The 18,997-nt window shown below is 46.3% G+C and overlaps 2 protein-coding genes across 2 annotated transcripts; one reads left to right on the top strand and one right to left on the bottom strand.

Annotated features, from left to right (window-relative positions):
• The first annotated feature begins 355 nt into the window (after positions 1-355).
• Positions 356-3,742, top strand: LOC142991776 (transmembrane protein 168-like). Its single transcript, XM_076141894.1, has 4 exons — positions 356-1,824; positions 1,909-2,051; positions 2,168-2,442; positions 2,539-3,742. The coding sequence occupies exons 1-4, from the start codon at positions 685-687 to the stop codon at positions 3,084-3,086; spliced, it is 2,106 nt and encodes a 701-aa protein (XP_075998009.1). The 5' UTR covers positions 356-684; the 3' UTR covers positions 3,087-3,742.
• Positions 3,743-4,103: 361 nt separating this feature from the next.
• On the bottom strand, positions 4,104-17,744 carry ptdss2 (phosphatidylserine synthase 2). Its single transcript, XM_076141895.1, has 13 exons — positions 17,549-17,744; positions 16,677-17,041; positions 14,041-14,142; positions 12,378-12,460; positions 10,675-10,742; positions 10,432-10,566; positions 9,450-9,500; positions 9,185-9,298; positions 8,955-9,073; positions 8,565-8,679; positions 8,337-8,482; positions 8,054-8,239; positions 4,104-6,902 (listed from the first exon to the last, which is right to left on the bottom strand). Exons 2-13 carry the CDS (start codon positions 16,916-16,918, stop codon positions 6,749-6,751), a joined length of 1,515 nt encoding a protein of 504 aa, XP_075998010.1. The 5' UTR covers positions 16,919-17,041; positions 17,549-17,744; the 3' UTR covers positions 4,104-6,748.
• Between the last annotated feature and the right edge of the window lie 1,253 nt (positions 17,745-18,997).

Raw genomic sequence — 18,997 nt, 5'->3', positions numbered from 1 at the left:
ATAAAATATTGCAAAAGATACAAATATAGTAAATAATATTAACCAAATAATAAATTTATAAATGAAAGAACAAATTAAGTCTATGTGGACATAATGCAGGTTGTTTAGAGGGATAAAACGGTTTTAAAAACGTTTTGTCAAATCGCGGAATCATTAGTTTCAGTCAAAAATAAGCTTTCATTTTGGAAGTAATTGTGCCGATTTCAGGAGACAACATAATAAAGCGAAGCTAGGTTTAACTTGAGGCATAGTATCCATGTTCATTGTGTTTTTATATTCTCAACTGACAATAACAAACTAATGTTATGTACACGAAAGCAAATGCCATTTGTCCCTTCACAACTGCCGTAGCTGCTGTTTTGGATGTTTAGTAATGGCGCTTGTCATCAGACCCACAACTTTTGACGTGACAAACTTTTTGTAGCAGGATGTCGTTCAAACTGATGTCAGCGGGATTCACGGCGCTCCGCCTCCAACCTGTTAATAACACACCGGACATCAGATGAGTAAACAAAAATCTTCATGCGACGGCAAATCGTAAAGATGCGTCGGCGTTAGCTGTCCAAAGCTAAGCTAGGCGCCTGCATCAAGTTATTAAAACTTAAAGGTGTCGCTACTTTTTCAGATGCCAAATCTCGCCGTAATTAATCAGTTCGGTGCGTAATTTTGACTTTTGGAACCAAAATGTGTCGGTTTCTGCGTTACTGTGTGAGCCACTGCCTGCACGCGACGATGACCCGGTTAGATGAGGTCAACGGGGAAGTTAGCGTGTGGTCCTCCGTACGGTGGCTGGGCTACGTGTCCGGCGTCGACCTGCTGGTGGCGCTCTGTCTGGGCTTATACGCGCGCTGGGAGACGTCGGCGGAGTCCACTATCCTGGTCATACTGTCCCTAGCCCTGTTCGTCCTGGGACTGGCATGTATACTGTACTATTACTTCAACATGGAGCGGGTGAGCCGCTGCCTGCTCCACCTGTGGCTCGGCTGCCTGCTGGGGCTGCTGTGTTTCCTCGGCAACGGCGCCCTGCGGAGCGACAAGAAGGAGCGCGCGGCCAACGCCATGTTGCTGTTCGGCGCGGGCCTGAGGACGCTGTGGGCGCTGCTGGAGCGGCTGTTCGGCGGCACCAGGTACCGGCCCGCCTTCCTCACCTCCTCAGAGCGCGCAGAGCTGCTGGGCTTTGTCGCCGCCAGCACCGTCCTTCCTAACATCCAGAAGTTTCTAAGCGTGGCGGTGCTGGTGGTCGCCCTAGCCACCGTAATGGTCGCCCTGCGGATGAAGGCGCTCCTGGCTCTGCCTAATTTCATTTGTTTTATCGCCATTACCGCCGCGCTCTTCTTCCGGATTCTTAACATTCCCGTCAACCCGTCTGCCCTCGCCTGCTTCTTCGCCCTGCTCCTCTGTGACCCGCTCCTGGATGTGTACTTCAGCGGGCTGTCAGTGACGGAGCGCTGGCAGCCATTCTTGCTGTGGCGCGGCCTGTGGCGCTGGCTCTCCCTCCTCCCTCTGCTGCTGGTGGAGGTGGCCTTCATCGTCCTGGCCGCTCAGAAAGTCACAGACCTGCACCAGTGGTACCTGATGATCCCCAGCTTTGTGTTGTGCACCGTCTTCTGGGCCATCTGTCACGTGGTGTTTGTGATCACAGTATGGGGCTTTCATACAAAACTCAGTGAATGCCAAAGGCTGTGCTGGTCTCAGGGGTCAGAGGTCAGGAGCCTGGACAAGGTCATGGCCTCCAAGGGCGTGAGACACTTCTGCCTGATCTCCGAGCGGCTCGTGCTCTTCACGCTGGCGTCCACTGTGATCGTCGCTGTTCTTTCTTGGCAGGTATAGAGTAGCTTCACACTCATGCGAGTCTGAACACACACTATGGTTGCAGTGCTGGTGACTGATCTCATATGTGCTCTGCAGGCCTCCAGGAGCATCTTTATCAGCATGGTTCTGCTGGTCCTGCCGCTGGAGTCTCTGTTCCACGGCCTTTTCCACGAGCTTGGGAATTGCCTGGGAGGGACCTGTGTGGGCTACGCAGTGGTCATCCCCACCAACTACTGCAGGTATGAACACAATTTGTCTCCTGCGTCTGCTCGACTCTTCCCTCACTTAGTGGTTAGCGTGGCGAAGAGAGAAGAAACCTTTTTGAACCACTGCTTCTGCCTTGTTTTCCTTGTAGTCCCGATGGCCAGGCCATGCTGCTGCCTCCGGCCCAGGTGCACAACATGAACATGCGCTCCACCGGCATACTGAACGACATGCAGCGCTTCTTCGCCCACCACCTGATTGAGAATTTCGGCTGCGATTACTCCACCAGTGGCGTGTTCCTGGAGGCTCTGCAGGGCAAGATCAAATCTGTGTTTGAGCTCCGCACTGCAGATGGACCTCGGCACGACACCTATGTGATCTTCTACAGTGGTCACACCCACCGCTCTGGAGAGTGGGCGCTGGCGGGTAAGAGGCTCTCACAGCCAGTTTGTTGTACACTTGTTCAGTAAAGTTCTTGTTTATGTTGACGTTTTCCTTCCTTCCTCTGTGCATCATCACCAGGAGGAGACGTCCTTCGCCTGGAGCAGATCTTGGATTGGTGGCGGGAGAAGAACATCGGCTCCTGTTCCCGTCTCATCCTGGTGCTCGACTGCGACAACTCGCTGCCGTGGGTGGAGGGCATCAAGAAGGCGGAGGGCGTCTACGTTGCCGTGCAGGGGGCGGTGCTGGAACGGGGGGCCGACGTGGAGCAGCAGGACCCGCCGCAGCATGGAGACTTCACCGCCCAGTGGGTGGAGTATAACTGCAACCCGAACAGCGCCACCCAGTGGTCCGAGAGGAGTCGAGGAGTCTCCGCTGCCTACGGCATCTCGAAACACTGGAGTGACTATACGCTGCACCTGCCCTCGGGAAGTGATGTCACCAACCACTGGAGGATGTACTTCCCCAGAGTGACCTACCCGGTGGTCCACTTGGCTCTGTGGTGCGGCAGCCTGAACCTGCTGTGGCTCTGCAGCGTCTGTCTGCGATGTCTCAAGAGAGTCAAACTCAACTGGTTTCCACCTGCAATACTGGACACTGGACAAGGCTTCAAACTGGTCAGATCCTAGAGTCTCTCTCTAACGTTTACCTGCTATTGAGTGATTGCGAGAACGTTCGGATCTTGAACATTAGGCAGCTATTGGTATGTGAACTCCTCACTAACCAGAGTCGTTACTGGGGGAACTTAGTTATTGACTGACGCATTCTGAAATGTCTTTTTACTACCAGTTTTTATATTCTCTTTGCAAATTGTTCTAGAAATGTCAATGATGATTTTGATATCTGCACATCCATTTCCACCAGGCGTCCTTGTTTCTAGGATGGGATTGAGCACATTCAGTTATTTTGCACATTTTATTGATGGTTCTTGATCGCCCTTGAATTCCAAGTGCGTTGTGATTGTGCCTTTTTGAATCACCAAAGACAGCGACACTCTACGCTGATCAATTCATCCTTAAAGCCAAAAAGGAAACGGTACAGAGGATGATCTCAGGCGTAAATTGTTTCTAGATATCAAAACTATACCTTTATATTTGTGAAATGACATGCAGCCTTCAGTACTACATACTATGCATTTTATTAACTATATTTTTCCAAAGCTTCAAAGTATATTCTACATTTTCTAAAGCTTTTGGGGTGGATTCAGATGCACTCCAGCTTTCAGGGAGGCAATTTTTGAACTATGGCTGTTTGCACTAGAAGCAGAGGTGTGAGAGTTATTTAACTAATCATGATAACTAGTTTAAGAGATGTAGCTTTGCTTACTGTATATGCAAAATATATATGCAGATTAATTATGTGTAAGACATCTAGCTGCTGGATGGAGTTTGGAATATGCAATAAATACCAAATCAGGCTGAACTGCTGGAATTCTGAGTGTTAAGGTGTTGATACAGTCCTATCAGTTTGGAATTATTAGGAAAGTTTCAAAAGTCATGATGAGCTCGATTGGTTGACAAACTTCCTCAGCCTGCCTTATCAGTAAAATGTGTGTATAGGGGCAGGACAGAAAGTGTAAGCCACCACCTTCACCCAGTATTATGTACAAATTTGGCCAAATAAATGAATGTCGGGTCACACCCAGCTCAGGTTTTCAGTAGATTTTATTGAAAACATTATAAAATAACATGGTGGTGCAGCAGCATCTTTCAGTTTATACTCACAAACCAAATGAATGAGAATGGCTCATACAGCAAGTTGTCCACGGTCGTTGTCAAGCAGATGACTCCTCTGGGGAGATAACGTGACATCTACCGCCCCCATGTGGCTGCAAATGAAACTACACGGAAACTAATCCTGCACAGGTTTGGCAGTCTTATATTCCATCTCTGCCTTCCGACTCAAACAACAAGGACTTCTACCGATCTAAGGCATGAACGCAGACGCATCGGATCCCAAGGACGCACAAGTCCAAATAACGATTTCATTAGTGGAATAAAAACAAAAAAACGACCTGCCTAAACTTCTACAAAAGGTTCTCGAGTCCGATTTAGCACAGCACAGGATAGCTCCAATACACTAGGACACAACTAAGACATCTTTAGGTTTAGGTTTTACATTTGCACAGCAGTAAATATCCAAAACGGAGATCAAAATATACAGTCGCAGTAGTAAGGATGAAGTATTGCAAAGGTGTATGTGGCAGAATAAAATCAAGAATTACATATGGCATAAATAAACAACCGCCTGGCATTTTTGGGAGCAAGCTCATTTTTTTTAAGCTAGATTCATGATGTCATCTACTTCATCTTTGAGCCACTGGGACACAAACAATCTGGTTACACACACACACACGAGAAATTTACAACTGATGGGACAGACACGACACCCGACGAGGACAAAGACTATAAACTAGTTTGGAGAATGTTCACTCTGCTGCTAAAGGCCTGGATGATGAAAGCGAAATGTAGACGAGTCGATTCCCATTCGATCGTCCTTTACAGAGCCTGACAAACATTTAGTGTCATTCTGAGCCGTCGACGACTTCAGAACAGACGTGGAACTCGCGACAGAAAATGCAACAGACGCTTTAACATCTTTAGATCCTGATTTTCCTTCACTTCTTCACTGTGCAAGTCAAGTTTGGTTTCAAACCTTCGGAGTCTTTCTTCCTCTCATGATCAATTTGTGCGCTCACTAACCGACCGAGCTGGCTTTGGAACTTTAGTTGAAATTAAAAAGGAATCTACATGATTTACCAGCCGCTCCAGTGTGGCTATGTGGCATATATGGCTTTAGCATAAATGAGATAGAAGCTTTGGCTGATTGCACGTGCAATACGACAGCCCCACACCTAAAAGAGCTCAACGTAACACGCCACCTTTCCCTCTCCAACTTCTAGGCTGGTCCTCATTTTTCCAGGCAAATCAGAACATGAATTTTAATGACGTTTTCTTTAAAAAAAAATTAAAACTTCTGGCTTAAATGTTATCAGATATTGCTAAATTCAGACGTGACTGAACGTGCTAATGGCTGAACCCAAACGTCATCCAGATGTTATTCAACACCTCTCCTTTAGAAAGGAACCCAGCACAGCTGTGATTGTCGTGAACGATTTTGACTCGTTCCACAAAAGCAACTTGGATACAATCTAGTGTTCATATCCACCTTCAGGAAATAACAATAACGATAACAAAACCTCTACAGAAGATACCCGAAACGTAGACCATATACTGTGTACATCAGCTGTTGAGATAGCCAGAATATGGTTCATTACTTTCCAACAAACACGTTCTGTTAAAGGACAAAGCCTGGGGAGAGTTTTCCCCCTCAGCGTGTAATTAAGACTTCTATCGTGGAGTCGAGGCGCAAAAGATAAAGTGTGAATAAAGAGTCGATATCGTCTCACAGGTGTAAACAATGGAGCATGAACCTGGGACCAAACCAAGTCATTGCGTCTTCTAGAATATCAACAATATGCAGGAAGAAATGGGCAACAAATGCGGTGGATGGATCTCCACTTCAGTTTTTTTTAAGGAGAACAGCCATTATAACTTAACTCTAACAGTGAAATGTGTCGTTATCAGCCGGGCTCCATCAGAACTGAGCTCGTCTCAGGTCCATACTGAAGATTGCATAGCAGCGGACGCTAAACAGAATCCTGATCCGGTCCTGCTAAATCACTGCATATGCAGAAACTCCTCACCGGTCTGAGCGCTCCACCGGTGTGAAAGAGACGGAACTCAAAGCGTATTTACAGAAGCCGACGTGCTTGGTGACATCTTCACTTTGGTCAAAAAAAAGGGTCTGTCCTTCCTCCCTGCTTGCCCATCCTCCCTCCTTATTCTAATCTAACTCCTCCTCCTCAGCCCCCAAATTAATCACCCAGCATCAAACGCGATGTATAAATAACAAAGAAACGCACCTTCTCCTGTCTCTACTTCCCCCCGAGCATCCTTTTTAAAAACAGAATGAGGTATATCCCTGTGATATGACAACAACTAGACAATACAGTGAATGAAAGTCGGCCGTTCCACCTCCTGCCTCCATTCGGTTTTTGTTCAGTGAGTATGTGGTAACAGTGAAAAAGCCAAAACTGGAATGACTCGAGTCTGTTCCTGTAGGCGCAAGAACAGTGTAGGCCACACACACCTCCTCCTCCTCCTCCTCTTTGTGTGTAGTTGTCATGATTCCCCTGCATTCTTGTCGTCTACCTTTTGTCCTTTTCCCTCCGATAACTGCCGATGTGGTGACCGGCAGACCCCGCCCCCGTCTCTTCCCCCCAGCCCCCTCAAGACTTCCTCTGCCGCACCGTCTCAGAGCTGCCGTTCAGTTTGCTCCGCCCTGACGGGGTTGCCGTGCTACCGTTGCCCAGAGGGCGCTCTCTGTCGGCTGGGACTTCCTGTTTGCGCCGGCGGGTCTCTTTATAGCGGAGCGTGATGTCCCTGTGAGAAAACGAACAGGAAACGCTTTTAACAGAAACAAAAACACACATCCAGGCAACACACACACACACAAACATTGAACGTGCTCACCTTTGAATCTAATGACGCACTTCATAAAATTATACAGGAAACTGAACTCTGATGCAAAGAGGATCTATCCGGTTCAAACACCAGGCGGAAACAAACAACGGGATGTTCTGCAGCAGACAATTTGAGCCAGGTTCAGTATTAATTACAAAATGTCATGCTTTAGTGTCTGGTGTCCTTGGTGCACCATGGGAAGTGCAGGAGCTGAACTCACTGGCTTACAAAGCAACACAGCAAACAAACTCTCCTGTTTTATCCAAACCAGTGAGCGCGTCTCCCGTCTGTTCCTTCATCTAATCTTGCCACAAGCCGTCTTGTCTCCGTCCTAAATTAACCGACTGCTTGAGAGCAAATACAGAGAACAGTGCTTCAGTGTTTCAAATCCAGGGAAGAGGCTGAAGACGACTGTGGCAACATTCACCACAGCAAAAAAAACAACAAAGTGCAAAAGTGCCATGCAAGAGGAGACTGATCCAGATGATGACGGTGATGCTTTATAGAGGAAATCGTGAAGAACACAAAAGAACAACGCTGTCAGGAGGGAGTGGACAGAGCAAAGCACCTCTCTCCTCTACCTACCTTAGTGGACATGAGACATTACTGCAGAGCTGAAGGGACATTTAGGGCCAGAGGTCAGGAGGGAGGAAAGGAGGGGATGGATGGATGGATGGATGGATGCGGGGGGGGAGGGGAAGAGAACAGATGAGAAGCTGAACATGCTGGGAGGGGGCAAGGCCGCACCGGACCGGAGCGCTACTCGACCCAAAGGTGAACAACAAATACTGCTAAAGAAAATGACACCGGACGGGCTCACTGGCATATAAGGACACACCCAGATTTCATGTGAATGTTGTGTTTAAGCTTCTACACAACAAAACACTGCTTGGGATCATTTTAGTTACTAATCTGGCTCAAATGTGCACTTCCTCTAGCTGCTCTCTCCTGACTAGAGACTAGGGACTTGCACCAAACTCCTGCCACTTGTTACACACACACACACACACACACACACTTACACTTCGCCTCTTCCCCGGTAACCAGCGCCCCCCCCCCCCAGTTCTTACCGGATGAAGAATCGCCACACGGTCCAGCTGAAGATGAGGAAGATTCCTAAGAGCCAGCACTGCGTGACGAAGAAGGGGATGGGCAGCATGATGGTGTTGGGGTCGTACTTGACCACGATGAGGAACTCGGTCACCGTGATGGCGGCCACCAGCCACGCCTGCTGCCCCAGCTTCTTGTGGAACTTCCTGATGGGGGAAATGGCGCGCGTTTACACAAATAGTCGGAATATAATAGCAGGAAAACAAACGACCCCCGCCCCCGTGCTGCGCTGCTGTCACTCACGGGTCGTCCATGAAGTCATAGATCTCCCTCATGGCCACGCCTCCCACGTTGACGAAGAAGACGAGGCGCAGCAGCACCAGGTAATGCTCGGGGGGCATCCACAGCACAAACTTCAGGTAGAAGGTGTTCAGCTCGGCCAGGAGGAACTGGGAGATGCAGGAGCACCAACTCAGCCAACCGCACAACATGAGCGGCTCACGTTAAAAAGACAGATGAGGCGTTTCTTACCATGAAGATGATGCCCAGCACAGCGAGCCAGCGTCGCAGGTTGGAGGCGGGCTTCCACTCAAACTTTACCCAGCTGTACGGCGTGAACTGGAAGGCTATACGCTTTATCTTCCCCCTGGCAGAGAGAAATGACCGTTATGTCTCTGCCACAACTCACAATGAGACGGTCCAGTCACACACACACTAGAGGACACTGTGAACAAGTCTATCCTCTATGAAACACTCTCTCCTGCTTTTGATTCCTCTGTAAGAGGAGAGGACTTGATTTAACAGCGGGTTTATCTAAATTTGGAATGAACCATCCAGAACATCCTGCTTTGGAAGGGCAACTGCTGCAGGTTCAAGGTGTCCTCAGTAGAAGTTAGTCAGGCAGTGGTTGTAAAGTCGTACTTGTATGTGGGAATGTTCCAGAGGCCCTGCCACTGGTACGGCTTCATGGACAACCAGGCCAAGGTCTTCATGCCGCAGTAGATCCCGAGTCCATTACACAGCAACACATCCATGATCCACTGGGGGAGGAAGCAAGGCATTTTTGTCAAAGGGTTTCATGTTTCTCTGGTTACGCAAATTAAAGAAACGTTTCTGATGACGTGATGTGCTGGCGTGACACTTTTACGTACATGGTCCCACCAGCACTCAGAGAAGTTTGGTAGCTGATGCTCCAGGCTGTATTCCAGGAACTCGAACATGACGCTGATGATCATACACATCCACCAATCGCGAATCATCAGTGTCTGAGGAAGGAAACGCAAAGAAAGAGACGAACAGGTCAGCAGAGAGCGTTTATCAATGACCTCTTTAGAACGTTTACTGGCTAAATACTGGATCATTTCAGACTGTGAATGAGTTGGTGTCTTCTTTTGTCACCCCACCAGATAAACTCACCTTGATATACCAGCCCAGGAAATGAGCCGGAACAAAGCCGTCCAACTTGTCCTGTGGAGACAAACCAACACGTTCATCCAACCGTTACAGCCGAGCTTTAACCCCGATAGCTAGAAACATAACAGTACAGCCATAACACACTTTTGATAAGAGCCGTCTATGTCTCAGAGCATCACATCTGGTGTGTTTTGGTTGCAAAGGAGACACAAGCACACAGAATACTGGGTCAGGGATTCAGCTCATCCTGCTGTGCAAATCAGCACGATGTAGTTTAGTTTCAGTTTCATCTTCATTTATCGGCAGGTCAATTTGACTGTGAATCTTGTTTATTCAAAAGACAAATTGTGAACTCATTCCACCATTTACTTGGTCAGTGAGGAATGCTTTATGGTGTTGTGGGGTTAATTTTGTATTTTTCCCAATTTATGGGCTTCATATTTGTCTGCATAAGAGATCAGCGGGTTCGAGTAGCATAAACCTTTAAGCTCGTTCCCTCAAAAATGAGTCTGGTGGCCGATAGGACATTAAACTGGTAAGGTCACAAAATGCTTATTTGAGCGCTGTTCGGATGCGGAGGCTTTGAAAAGGAATTTTAAATAACTTTGCTATAATTTGACTTGGTAAGTTGCCTCAGTGAGCGAGGCTGAAATGGCGCCAACAGCACAGATGAGGTCTGAGTTATGGCGTCGGCAGCAGACTGCTTCACCAGAGGAGGGAAGAAGACGTGTGCATGAGAGAAAAGAGGGTGAGAACTAATGTGACAAATAAATCTGCCAAAGAAAAAAAGAGAAAGAGAAACTTCTTCCCATGCCTTAGTAATCCAAAAGGGTGTTGACATTTCAGCTGCCACCATGTTTGCGATCGGGATCATTTCTAGCCAATTATTAGAACACACTGAGCACAAACGGACTCAAACTGTGTCAGACGTGGCTCAATGAGGTTCAGTTCTAAGCCCCTTAACGGTGAAAGGAGCCGGTCTTACCCAGATGTTGTGGAAGGGGTCGGAATCGTTGCCCGGGTCGTACATCAGGCAGTTCCCTCCGTAGTCGCGCTCAGGGAGCGGCACACCCAGCTTTGGGTCTATGTACTTCATGAACTGTCGCCCATCATGAACCGTCTGCATGAGGTAAGAATAAAACTGGCAGAGTTAACATTTTATAGGGAATACTGTGTTCTGAATGTTTCCGAGTCGGAGCGTTTCTGCCTCACAAGACGGCGTACCCACCTGGAACAGGATGAAGATGAGGAAGAGTTCATAAACCACAGTGACACAAAGCCAGAACCGCCAGTACGCTAGAAAGAGGGAGGACATTGGCTGTGTTAAAATGTGATATTAAAAGTGCACTAACAGTAAATCACCATATCTAATACAATCATCATTAAAATACTATAATAATTAGAGAATTTTAATTAAAGCCATATTGTAGTCTGGCAGGTTCAAGGCGTTTCCTTTAGTCTGAAGCCATTTCAAGTACGTCGCACAATAGACCATTGACCTTCCTCTCCTCTCACAGCCGTACTTGACTGAATGAATTGAATTGGTGGCGTCAGGGATGAATCATTGATCAGAAAGATTGTGAGGTGAAGTCCGGCTTTGTGAGCGGGCCAAAACTCCTTTGTCTGTAATCAGGATGTGCTACTGTAAAGGGCTCTAATCAGAACAACAAAGTGGCTCCTGCTACTGCATTTATACAACTGTATATGCTGACAATGGCAGTAAACAACAGAAATGATGGTTACAGTGAATGTAATAGAACACTGACTGACTGAAGACTGAAATCAAAATGCACAAACCTCAAACTGTTCTTGGTAATAATAAGAATTGCCACCCTGCTGTTTCTATTCAAATGCTCTGTCCCTTATTCCCATGAATGTGTGTGTGTCTGAGCTCAGTTTTGTGCGGCACGCCCGCCCAGTGAGCCGGTGGGAGATTCTTCGGGAGTTTGCAAATCTGAAATTCCCTCCGGCTCTTTTCCCCCCCAACAGACGCCTGTGGTGTTTTGACAGCACTAAAAACGAGGTGAACAACCATCACAAACCTACTTGGCTGGTTCGACAGGTCAACCGCTAAGATGTTTAACAAGTTAACACGCATAGACACTCGCACACACACAAATCCCCCTTGTCTTTGTACCACAAAGGGAGTGGGCGAAAAGACAAAGACAGAAGCCAAAATTCTTGTTCGGCCACTTCATGCCTCCAAGAACCGCCAACGAATATACAGTGTAACATGTTTATCTCCATCTCTCCTCTACCCTAGGACCGTCTTTTACTAATGTAAGATAATGTAATGATGTCACACATAGCCCGTTAAATTCTCAATCGTGTGTGTGCTTATGCTGTTATGAATCCTGATGAATATTGTGGAATCAAGACTCTTTCATATACGACGCTAATGCTGTTACCGGCAAATCTCAGCGTGCGCAGATTCCCAAATGTTCCTATTGATCAGAGAAGCGTTAACCTGCCTCAGGATCCCCGAAGCCATTTGCACAGGAAGGGAGAGCAGAGGAAATCGATCCTCCATTAAACATCAGACTCAACACCTGCGTTTGTCCCGGGGAGGATCGGATGTTGCTTGTGCAGAGTCGAGTTGCATCGACTGCAGATAAGATTATAAAAATGTTTCCCCGCTCGTGTTTGTAAACCTGTCCCGTTGCATGCTGGGTGCACGCTCACATTAATGCATCGCAACTTTTCCCCTCATCTGTAAGTGATGTCATGCCAGTGGCAACATAAAACAGCACTGCAAACGCTCCATCAATGCAAGCACATGGTTTGAGATCAGTTGAGTGAAAAAAGGCTGTGGTGGTTTGATTTGGCTGCGTGGCAGTAAAAGATTCAACCATGATGTTAAATCTGGGGCAGGGAGGTTTAGATTACTGGTGTTTCTTTGTGTGCGTTTATGTATTAATGTGCTGCTCTTACCTGGATGCGGTCTGGTGAAAGGTCCATCTTTGGCTTGGGTCACTCCGAAGCAGAGGAACACCAGGATGCTGGCCACAATCCCTCTACAGGAGCACATCAACAAACAATTTAATTTGAAGTCCATCAAAAACGTGAAAACCGCTTTATACACAATGTAATTTCATTCCAGCATTTGTTTGTACTTAAAAGCCTTAAATATGAGCAGGAAGAAAGGTTTCTGTGGTCTGTAAAAGCAACATACAAACATGCCAGAGTCAGGGTAAGTGTGTGTGCGTTAGTAATCAATAGAGTTATGAGCAAGCGAGTGTGCAAGCGAGTGTGTACGTGAGAGTGTGTGTGAACTCTGCTGCCTGAAGAGGCTCCAGTGTCTTTATCCCCAATGAGCCGGACAGCGCTGACTGCAGCAAATCCTGTTAAGATCCCTCAATGCCTCACTAACACACAACATTCTACAATCTTGCACACACACTCACTCATTAACAGAGACGGGTGTCTGCATCGGTCCAAAGCGTCGCCCACTCACATAGAGGTACCGGTAAATTTAGAGTTCCTGAACTATTCTTAGTTCCTACACGAGGGTCATTCTGGCTGCAGAACTGCTGAGTGAAACCGATTCGTCAATATTTGCATTTGCCACGTTTTTGCGCTGAGCTTAACAAAAAGATCTTGCCACATTCACGAGAACTTTTAGCGGAAAACTGCTGAGGATAACGAAATTAGGACACTAGACTATAAAAATAAGTGAGAATCAATGATTGCATAATCAAAGCAGCAGCAGAGCTCCGACTGACAAAGCCTTACACAGTACGACACAGCAGATTGCTATTCTGGGAGAATTGACGAGCGTTCTCCAGCATCGTCTGTGTGAGACACTCGGCAATGTTTTCCGACATCAGACAACAACAAAGCATCGTGAGGAATCATCATCATCAAAAGTATCTGTCACAGTGTCTGCAGACGTCATTTCAAATTTCCATAATCCTCCCTGTGAGCCAGGAAGGAACTCCCTGGAGAAACTGTGAGAACTCGGAATAGTTCTCAGCAAAGTACTTCTTAATGTTTAAGAGTTACTTCTAATTCGTAAGCACAGGACGTCTGTACTGATCACTAAATCCTACTTCCTATCATAATTGAAGAGCATGTGTGTGTGTCTCTCTAGCATAATGAACTGGGTTGTGCTCAGTAGTGATTAAAATTTGTTTTCTCTTCTCCCTCCAACACTAAACGTCCTGTTACTTTTGTCTTGCTCATCGGGGCTTTATTACTCTGGAGAGCTGCGGTACATTCCGGCTACATGCGGCCCAGAGAGCGAGCCAGCTGTGCCAAAGGTGGCGGATGTGCTCCAGATTGACGTGAAGGGAGTTGCACCTCCCGTGGCGTCGTGCCAATGTGGACTAAGAGTAAGATAAATACCGTTTTCTTTATCGGTTGACCTTATTTCTGAGAATTGCATCGCATGACCACAAGGAACTGATGCCCTCATACTGTACTATTTTGGTCTCCCTGTGTTTTCCAAAACAGACATAAACTGTGCCATGACTTTGTTGTTGTAACATTCAGACCTAAGCAAACAAAAAGAGGCTGGCGGTTGAAGTAGAAACGCTGGGGCAGACTCTCAAGCCAGTTGGCTCGGGAGGAAGAGGAGGAAATGAAGACGACTGACCTCTTAGTATTGTAGGCCGTGTCCTGAGGAGTCTCCTCCAAGAGCGTGACGTAGACCAGAGCGCAGGTCAGAATGAACAGCACTGTGACTGTGTGTGCTCGCCTGTGGAGAGATGGAAGGAGAGAATGAGTGTTGGTGGAAAGGAGAGTCGACCACAAATCAGTAAGACAAAATAGACTACTGATAACTACTGATTGTGGAAACCAACAGTCTTGGCGTTAACCAATTGGAAACAGGCAGGAAAAAAGCTGTTTCTCATACTATTTCACCTTTCAAGCAGCTCTTTGATCATTCAGCAGAGGGGGGTCAGTTCAGAACGTGAAAGAAAATAAAGTTGTCGGCACCCAGAGACATGTTATTACTCACTGCTGTCCATCAAAGATCACATTTTTGGAAACTCTGTTCAGCTTGAGGCTCTTTAACTGGAGCTTTGCGTGTTAAAGTGTTTAAGAACGAGAGCCAGTTAGTGTTCTGGAGCATGTGTACATCATAGGGGGATTGGGGGCAATTTGTTTGAGAGAACAGCACTATTGAGAGAATAACACTCAAAGAAAACAGCAGCAGTTATGTGTGCTTAAAATATATCGACTCGGGGATCTCATTACATCATCATTAATGGAAGCCAGAAAAGAGCGGCAACACCAGGCGGCAGAGGACAAATGAAACAAACCAGATAGACATTGTCACAGTCATAAACCTGCTGAACCTGACAATACACGGCAGCCATGAGGAGGTAAATGTCACCTTGCCACCCGAGAACAAAGAAAGGGTTACAGAGCTAAATAGGTTCTCAAAGAGCGACTGGGCTCGACTCCTCTTCATCCAACTGTCTATTCTATGTGTGCATTCTGCCAAAATGGTGCAGTAAGTAAGTCTCAGGTGACTCACCCGGGGTTATAGCATTACAAATCTAATTTTAGAAAAAATGGAAAATGCATTCAATACTAATTTTACATGGAAGCTGCCATGACCGGGTGCTTTAGCAGTACAGTCTGAGTCACACGAGCCTCTGTGCCAGGTGACATTAGCGTTTCCTGCGTGATTCACCGCCTCCTCATCCAACCTGTTAGGCAGGCCGGGCTTCTCTCCTGCCTTGACAACGGCACAACAGTGTCAAGAGAGAGAAAAGATGCAAAGAACAACAAACCCGATTCAGCCGAGAGAACCGTGTTTATCATCTGGCATCCATCCAGATACAGTAAGACACGAAAAACTGACAGATCTGACATCTGTGCTATGGGACTATAGGAATAGTTCATATTTGGGATAAGAGAGGATGAGCTCCAGGCTGAGTGTGGGGTTGAAGGAGTTCTGACCAAGAATGCGACTTGACCGAGCCAAAAATGTGACACGTTTTCAATGAATGTTCTTTTTAACACCAGTTAATGAATTTGGCAAAGGTTACTCCCTGTTTCCATGGCGCCATTAGGTTGAAGATCACAAGTTCATCAGCCTCATGACTCTACAAAATAAAGATCATGCCTCCGTCACCGAAGAAAACACTTCCACAGCCTCAATACTTCAGCCGCCATCAACAAACAGCACTTCTTACAATTGTGCAACACCTGGATTAGACAAATTGTCAGTGATTTGTCATGTCTTTCTTGTTTGTCATGTTATAAGCAGCTAATCCATAAATCTGGTGAGGTTTCCAAGATGCCTATGTTTGATTAAAGACCACAGGTTTCCATGCCAACCTCAAGACAAAAGGGTGGGACTTCATTCTTCATTTATCAGCTCCCCATTATACGAAATAGGGAGTGCCTACATATTTCACCAACATTGATTAAGAAGCAGTATTAACAACCCTAAACCTTGCAAGGCTCCAATCAAACTCACTTTTACTAATGGACCTTTATATATAAATTAACATGTCCATACTAGATCTACATATAGGGACTTCATTCAGGTTGTAAATATGTGCTAATTGGGTGAATGCAATACATCTTAGCTCCTATCTATGCCTCCTTTGGTCAGAGTCCAGCGGATTAATCAGGAGCCAGGATGTCAAACATGTCAGAGTAACAATGTGAAGAATTTGCCTTATTGCTACTGTCTGTCATGAGCAGTTGATACTGGATATCATAGCAGATCCTCCCGCCCCTTGCTGTACACACTGAGCAGAGCTGATAACACAGATAACCATGTTTAACTACTACCGGAGCGACAAGTTGAGGGGCATTTCTACCTTTGCCTGCAGAAAGAATGTCACCGTAGATTAGACTCGCGTTGTCCTCGTATGTCAAGGCCTGAATACACAATGAATCGCTGGGTGTGCATCTGTTTCACTGGCTGCAGACAGAACAGTATCTGTCTTGGCTTAAACTCTCCAGTGGATCTCTTTCTGCTGAAGATGCAGGCTGGAAATTTAGCTACCAACGTGTCAACAACAAGGCACCCATGAGCACAGCCAGCAGAGCACCTTTCAGGCTGATTGTGGAGTAAACATGACAGATTGAGGGAGATTTATTCAGAGCAATTTGTGATTTGTTCCGTTAATGGGAACAAACTGCACTATTCTGCCGGTGAAAACACCTACAGTATGAAGAGGCTTTTGTGTTGGCTCAAGTGTTGACCCGAGATCAAGCATTCAAAATCACACATGCCTTGCCAAAAAGCACTTGGGTGTAACTCACCAGAAAAAGGTGATGGTTCCGTCGTCGAACACCTCGCACTCCGTGTTCCTCCGATGCAGGCACTCCCTGGAGGGCTGCTTCAGCACCTTGGCTTTGACGGGGGGGCTCGGATCGCGACAGCCCGAGTACCCCGACGGCTCTACCGAACCGTTGTTGTCCTGCTCTGCGGCACCGCCACACCTGCCCGCGGACAGAGCTGCTGCCGGTGCTGCGCCGCCTTTCTTCGACTCGGACTTGGTCATAGCTCTGACCGACCTCCTCCCCTCGGTGCAGTACGGTGATCTCGGTCCGGACCGGTTTATCCCTGGGTTTCGCTCCGGTGTACACTCATCCGCGTTAGCCGCACCCAGGCGACTGTCAGCATCCTAGAGTGGTCGTGAGAGGGAGGGGAAGAATGGCGGGATAAGGACTTGAAACCTACATCCTGCAGTTATTAAACTTACCCTACCACCGCCCAGCAGACTGTTACTATGTCCCTGACACCGCCTACATAACCCCAGACAAAGCTTATCTAGAAAAACAAGCTGGGTAACATTAGAATGTGGAAGAAGAAGAAGAAGATGTTTGAAAAAGCAAGTTAGAATGTTTTCACGAGATAAATCACAGTATCTGCACTGCGAGGGCGAAGCAACCTTAGTGTCAGCTTGACGGTTTGGCTAGCCACGTTAGCTACTCCTAAGCGAGCTTATTTGGAGCTGTTTGACCTTCTTAGCGAGACTTATTACACAAACAAGCTGTTAAGAGGTGAAGACGACCTAGAGACACCGTTGACAGATCACGTGCGTCGCCGTTTCATCATGACCTTAACATTAGCCATTTGTCATCAAGTGTATGTTACTTTTGCTTTTGAATTAAGCTTCGGAATTACTTACCAGGTGTGTTTAAAGGGTCCTCGCAGTTGGTGCGGGTTCACACGAATCGCTACATGAGTACAAACGCTTCTTGTGAGGTCAATAAAAGGGAGAAGGCAGGGGCAGAGTCACACTGGATTCACACTCAGCTTCAAGACTGGAGCGAGAGACTGACCATTCGCACTTTCAGACACATGTCACGTGGGCACAGCGTCCGCCTAGCATCAAGCTAAATATGCTCACAACAATACTATATCCGCTTATCCCTTTTCAAAATTAAAGGCACAGTCATGGCTGAGAATTACTCGTGTCTCTTACTTTGAAACCAAAATTGTGAATCCGGATGTTTCGTATCTTAAAATCCCCCTTTATAGCTGTCATAATAGTATCGCCTGTCTGGCGGGTTTAGCATTAATTATTTTTGTTGATTCGCTCATTGTAGTGATCATTGTAGTGATTGGTACTGGGTGAAATATTTTATCATGACTGTGTTAAATTACACGTCACTTCACGAATGTTGGCTGTTTACATGGGAAACTTTAAACTGCAATTAGAGACGCATCGTTTAGGCAACATTGCTTTGATTTGAGCGTATCACTTCCGTCTAGCCTGCAACAATAACGTCACGAGCCGTGATTTGAAAAAGAGGCAAAACAAACTAACATTAAACATTCATAATAATGTAGATATAATGTTTAACTAGATGTATTGTCAAATATCACATTTTGAAAATGTTTGTGTTCCTTATGTTATAAAGCGGAACAATATTTTGCATATGTTCCCAAACATAGTGGTATATATATATATAGAATAATCATACTGTGTGTATCACATAGCAAAGCAGATTCTTCTGAGATGGTATGAAAGAAGGTTATAGTCAAACAGGGTCAACATAAAGGCTACCAGGCCGGCTCCAAAGAATCCCTGCACTATGACCTCTGTTTCCTGTATTATCATGATGCCCATGGGACTGAAGCCAATATCTATGAGTGTGGCTGCTACAGGAAATCTGACACAACGGCTCATCACACATGCTCTCCAAATAAAGTAATATAAGATCAAATAAGATAAGACTTAAACCCTGAATACAAACTTACCATTTACAGACCAAATGTATCCCTCAATTCTCCCTCTTGCTCAGACACATGCGTTAATTTTGTGTGTGAAGCCATGATTTACTTTTCTACCAGCCACAGTCCTGAACGTGATGAACACATTGTTGCTGTTTTTGGTAAAACACACCAATCATATCTTCATAGACAACAAAGTAGAGCTTAAAAAGAAAACACCAAAGTAAAATACTGTCCGTACCATCAAAACATGGAATTTCATTGTTGTTTTGGGGATGTTTTGCTGCCTCTAGCGACAAGTGGTTTGAATCTATTCAGGGCACAATGAAATCTAATGACTATCAAGGCATTTTGGGGAGAAACACAAAGCCTACAGTGTCAGAAAGCTGGCATGTGCCTT

Source organism: Genypterus blacodes, unplaced genomic scaffold (assembly GCF_046128005.1).
Source record: "Genypterus blacodes isolate CSIRO-AG114 ecotype Tasmania unplaced genomic scaffold, CSIRO-AGI_Gbla_v1 ptg000021l_1, whole genome shotgun sequence".
In the NCBI taxonomy this organism is placed as follows: domain Eukaryota; kingdom Metazoa; phylum Chordata; class Actinopteri; order Ophidiiformes; family Ophidiidae; genus Genypterus; species Genypterus blacodes.
Note: the sequence above shows the minus strand (reverse complement) of the source record. Positions and strands in the feature narration are given on the sequence as shown.

Bases quoted from the DNA above. Each gene is read 5' to 3' on its own strand.
- LOC142991776 (XM_076141894.1), top strand. From the start codon at position 685: ATGTGTCGGTTTCTGCGTTACTGTGTGAGCCACTGCCTGCACGCGACG. The intron at 1,825-1,908 runs GTATAGAGTAGC...TGTGCTCTGCAG, and splicing joins TCGCTGTTCTTTCTTGGCAG to GCCTCCAGGAGCATCTTTAT. The intron at 2,443-2,538 runs GTAAGAGGCTCT...CATCATCACCAG, and splicing joins TGGAGAGTGGGCGCTGGCGG to GAGGAGACGTCCTTCGCCTG.
- ptdss2 (XM_076141895.1), bottom strand. From the start codon at position 16,918: ATGACCAAGTCCGAGTCGAAGAAAGGCGGCGCAGCACCGGCAGCAGCT. The intron at 12,461-14,040 runs GTCAGTCGTCTT...GTGCTCCTGTAG, and splicing joins ACGGCCTACAATACTAAGAG to AGGGATTGTGGCCAGCATCC. The intron at 9,074-9,184 runs GTACGTAAAAGT...TTCCTCCCCCAG, and splicing joins CTGAGTGCTGGTGGGACCAT to TGGATCATGGATGTGTTGCT.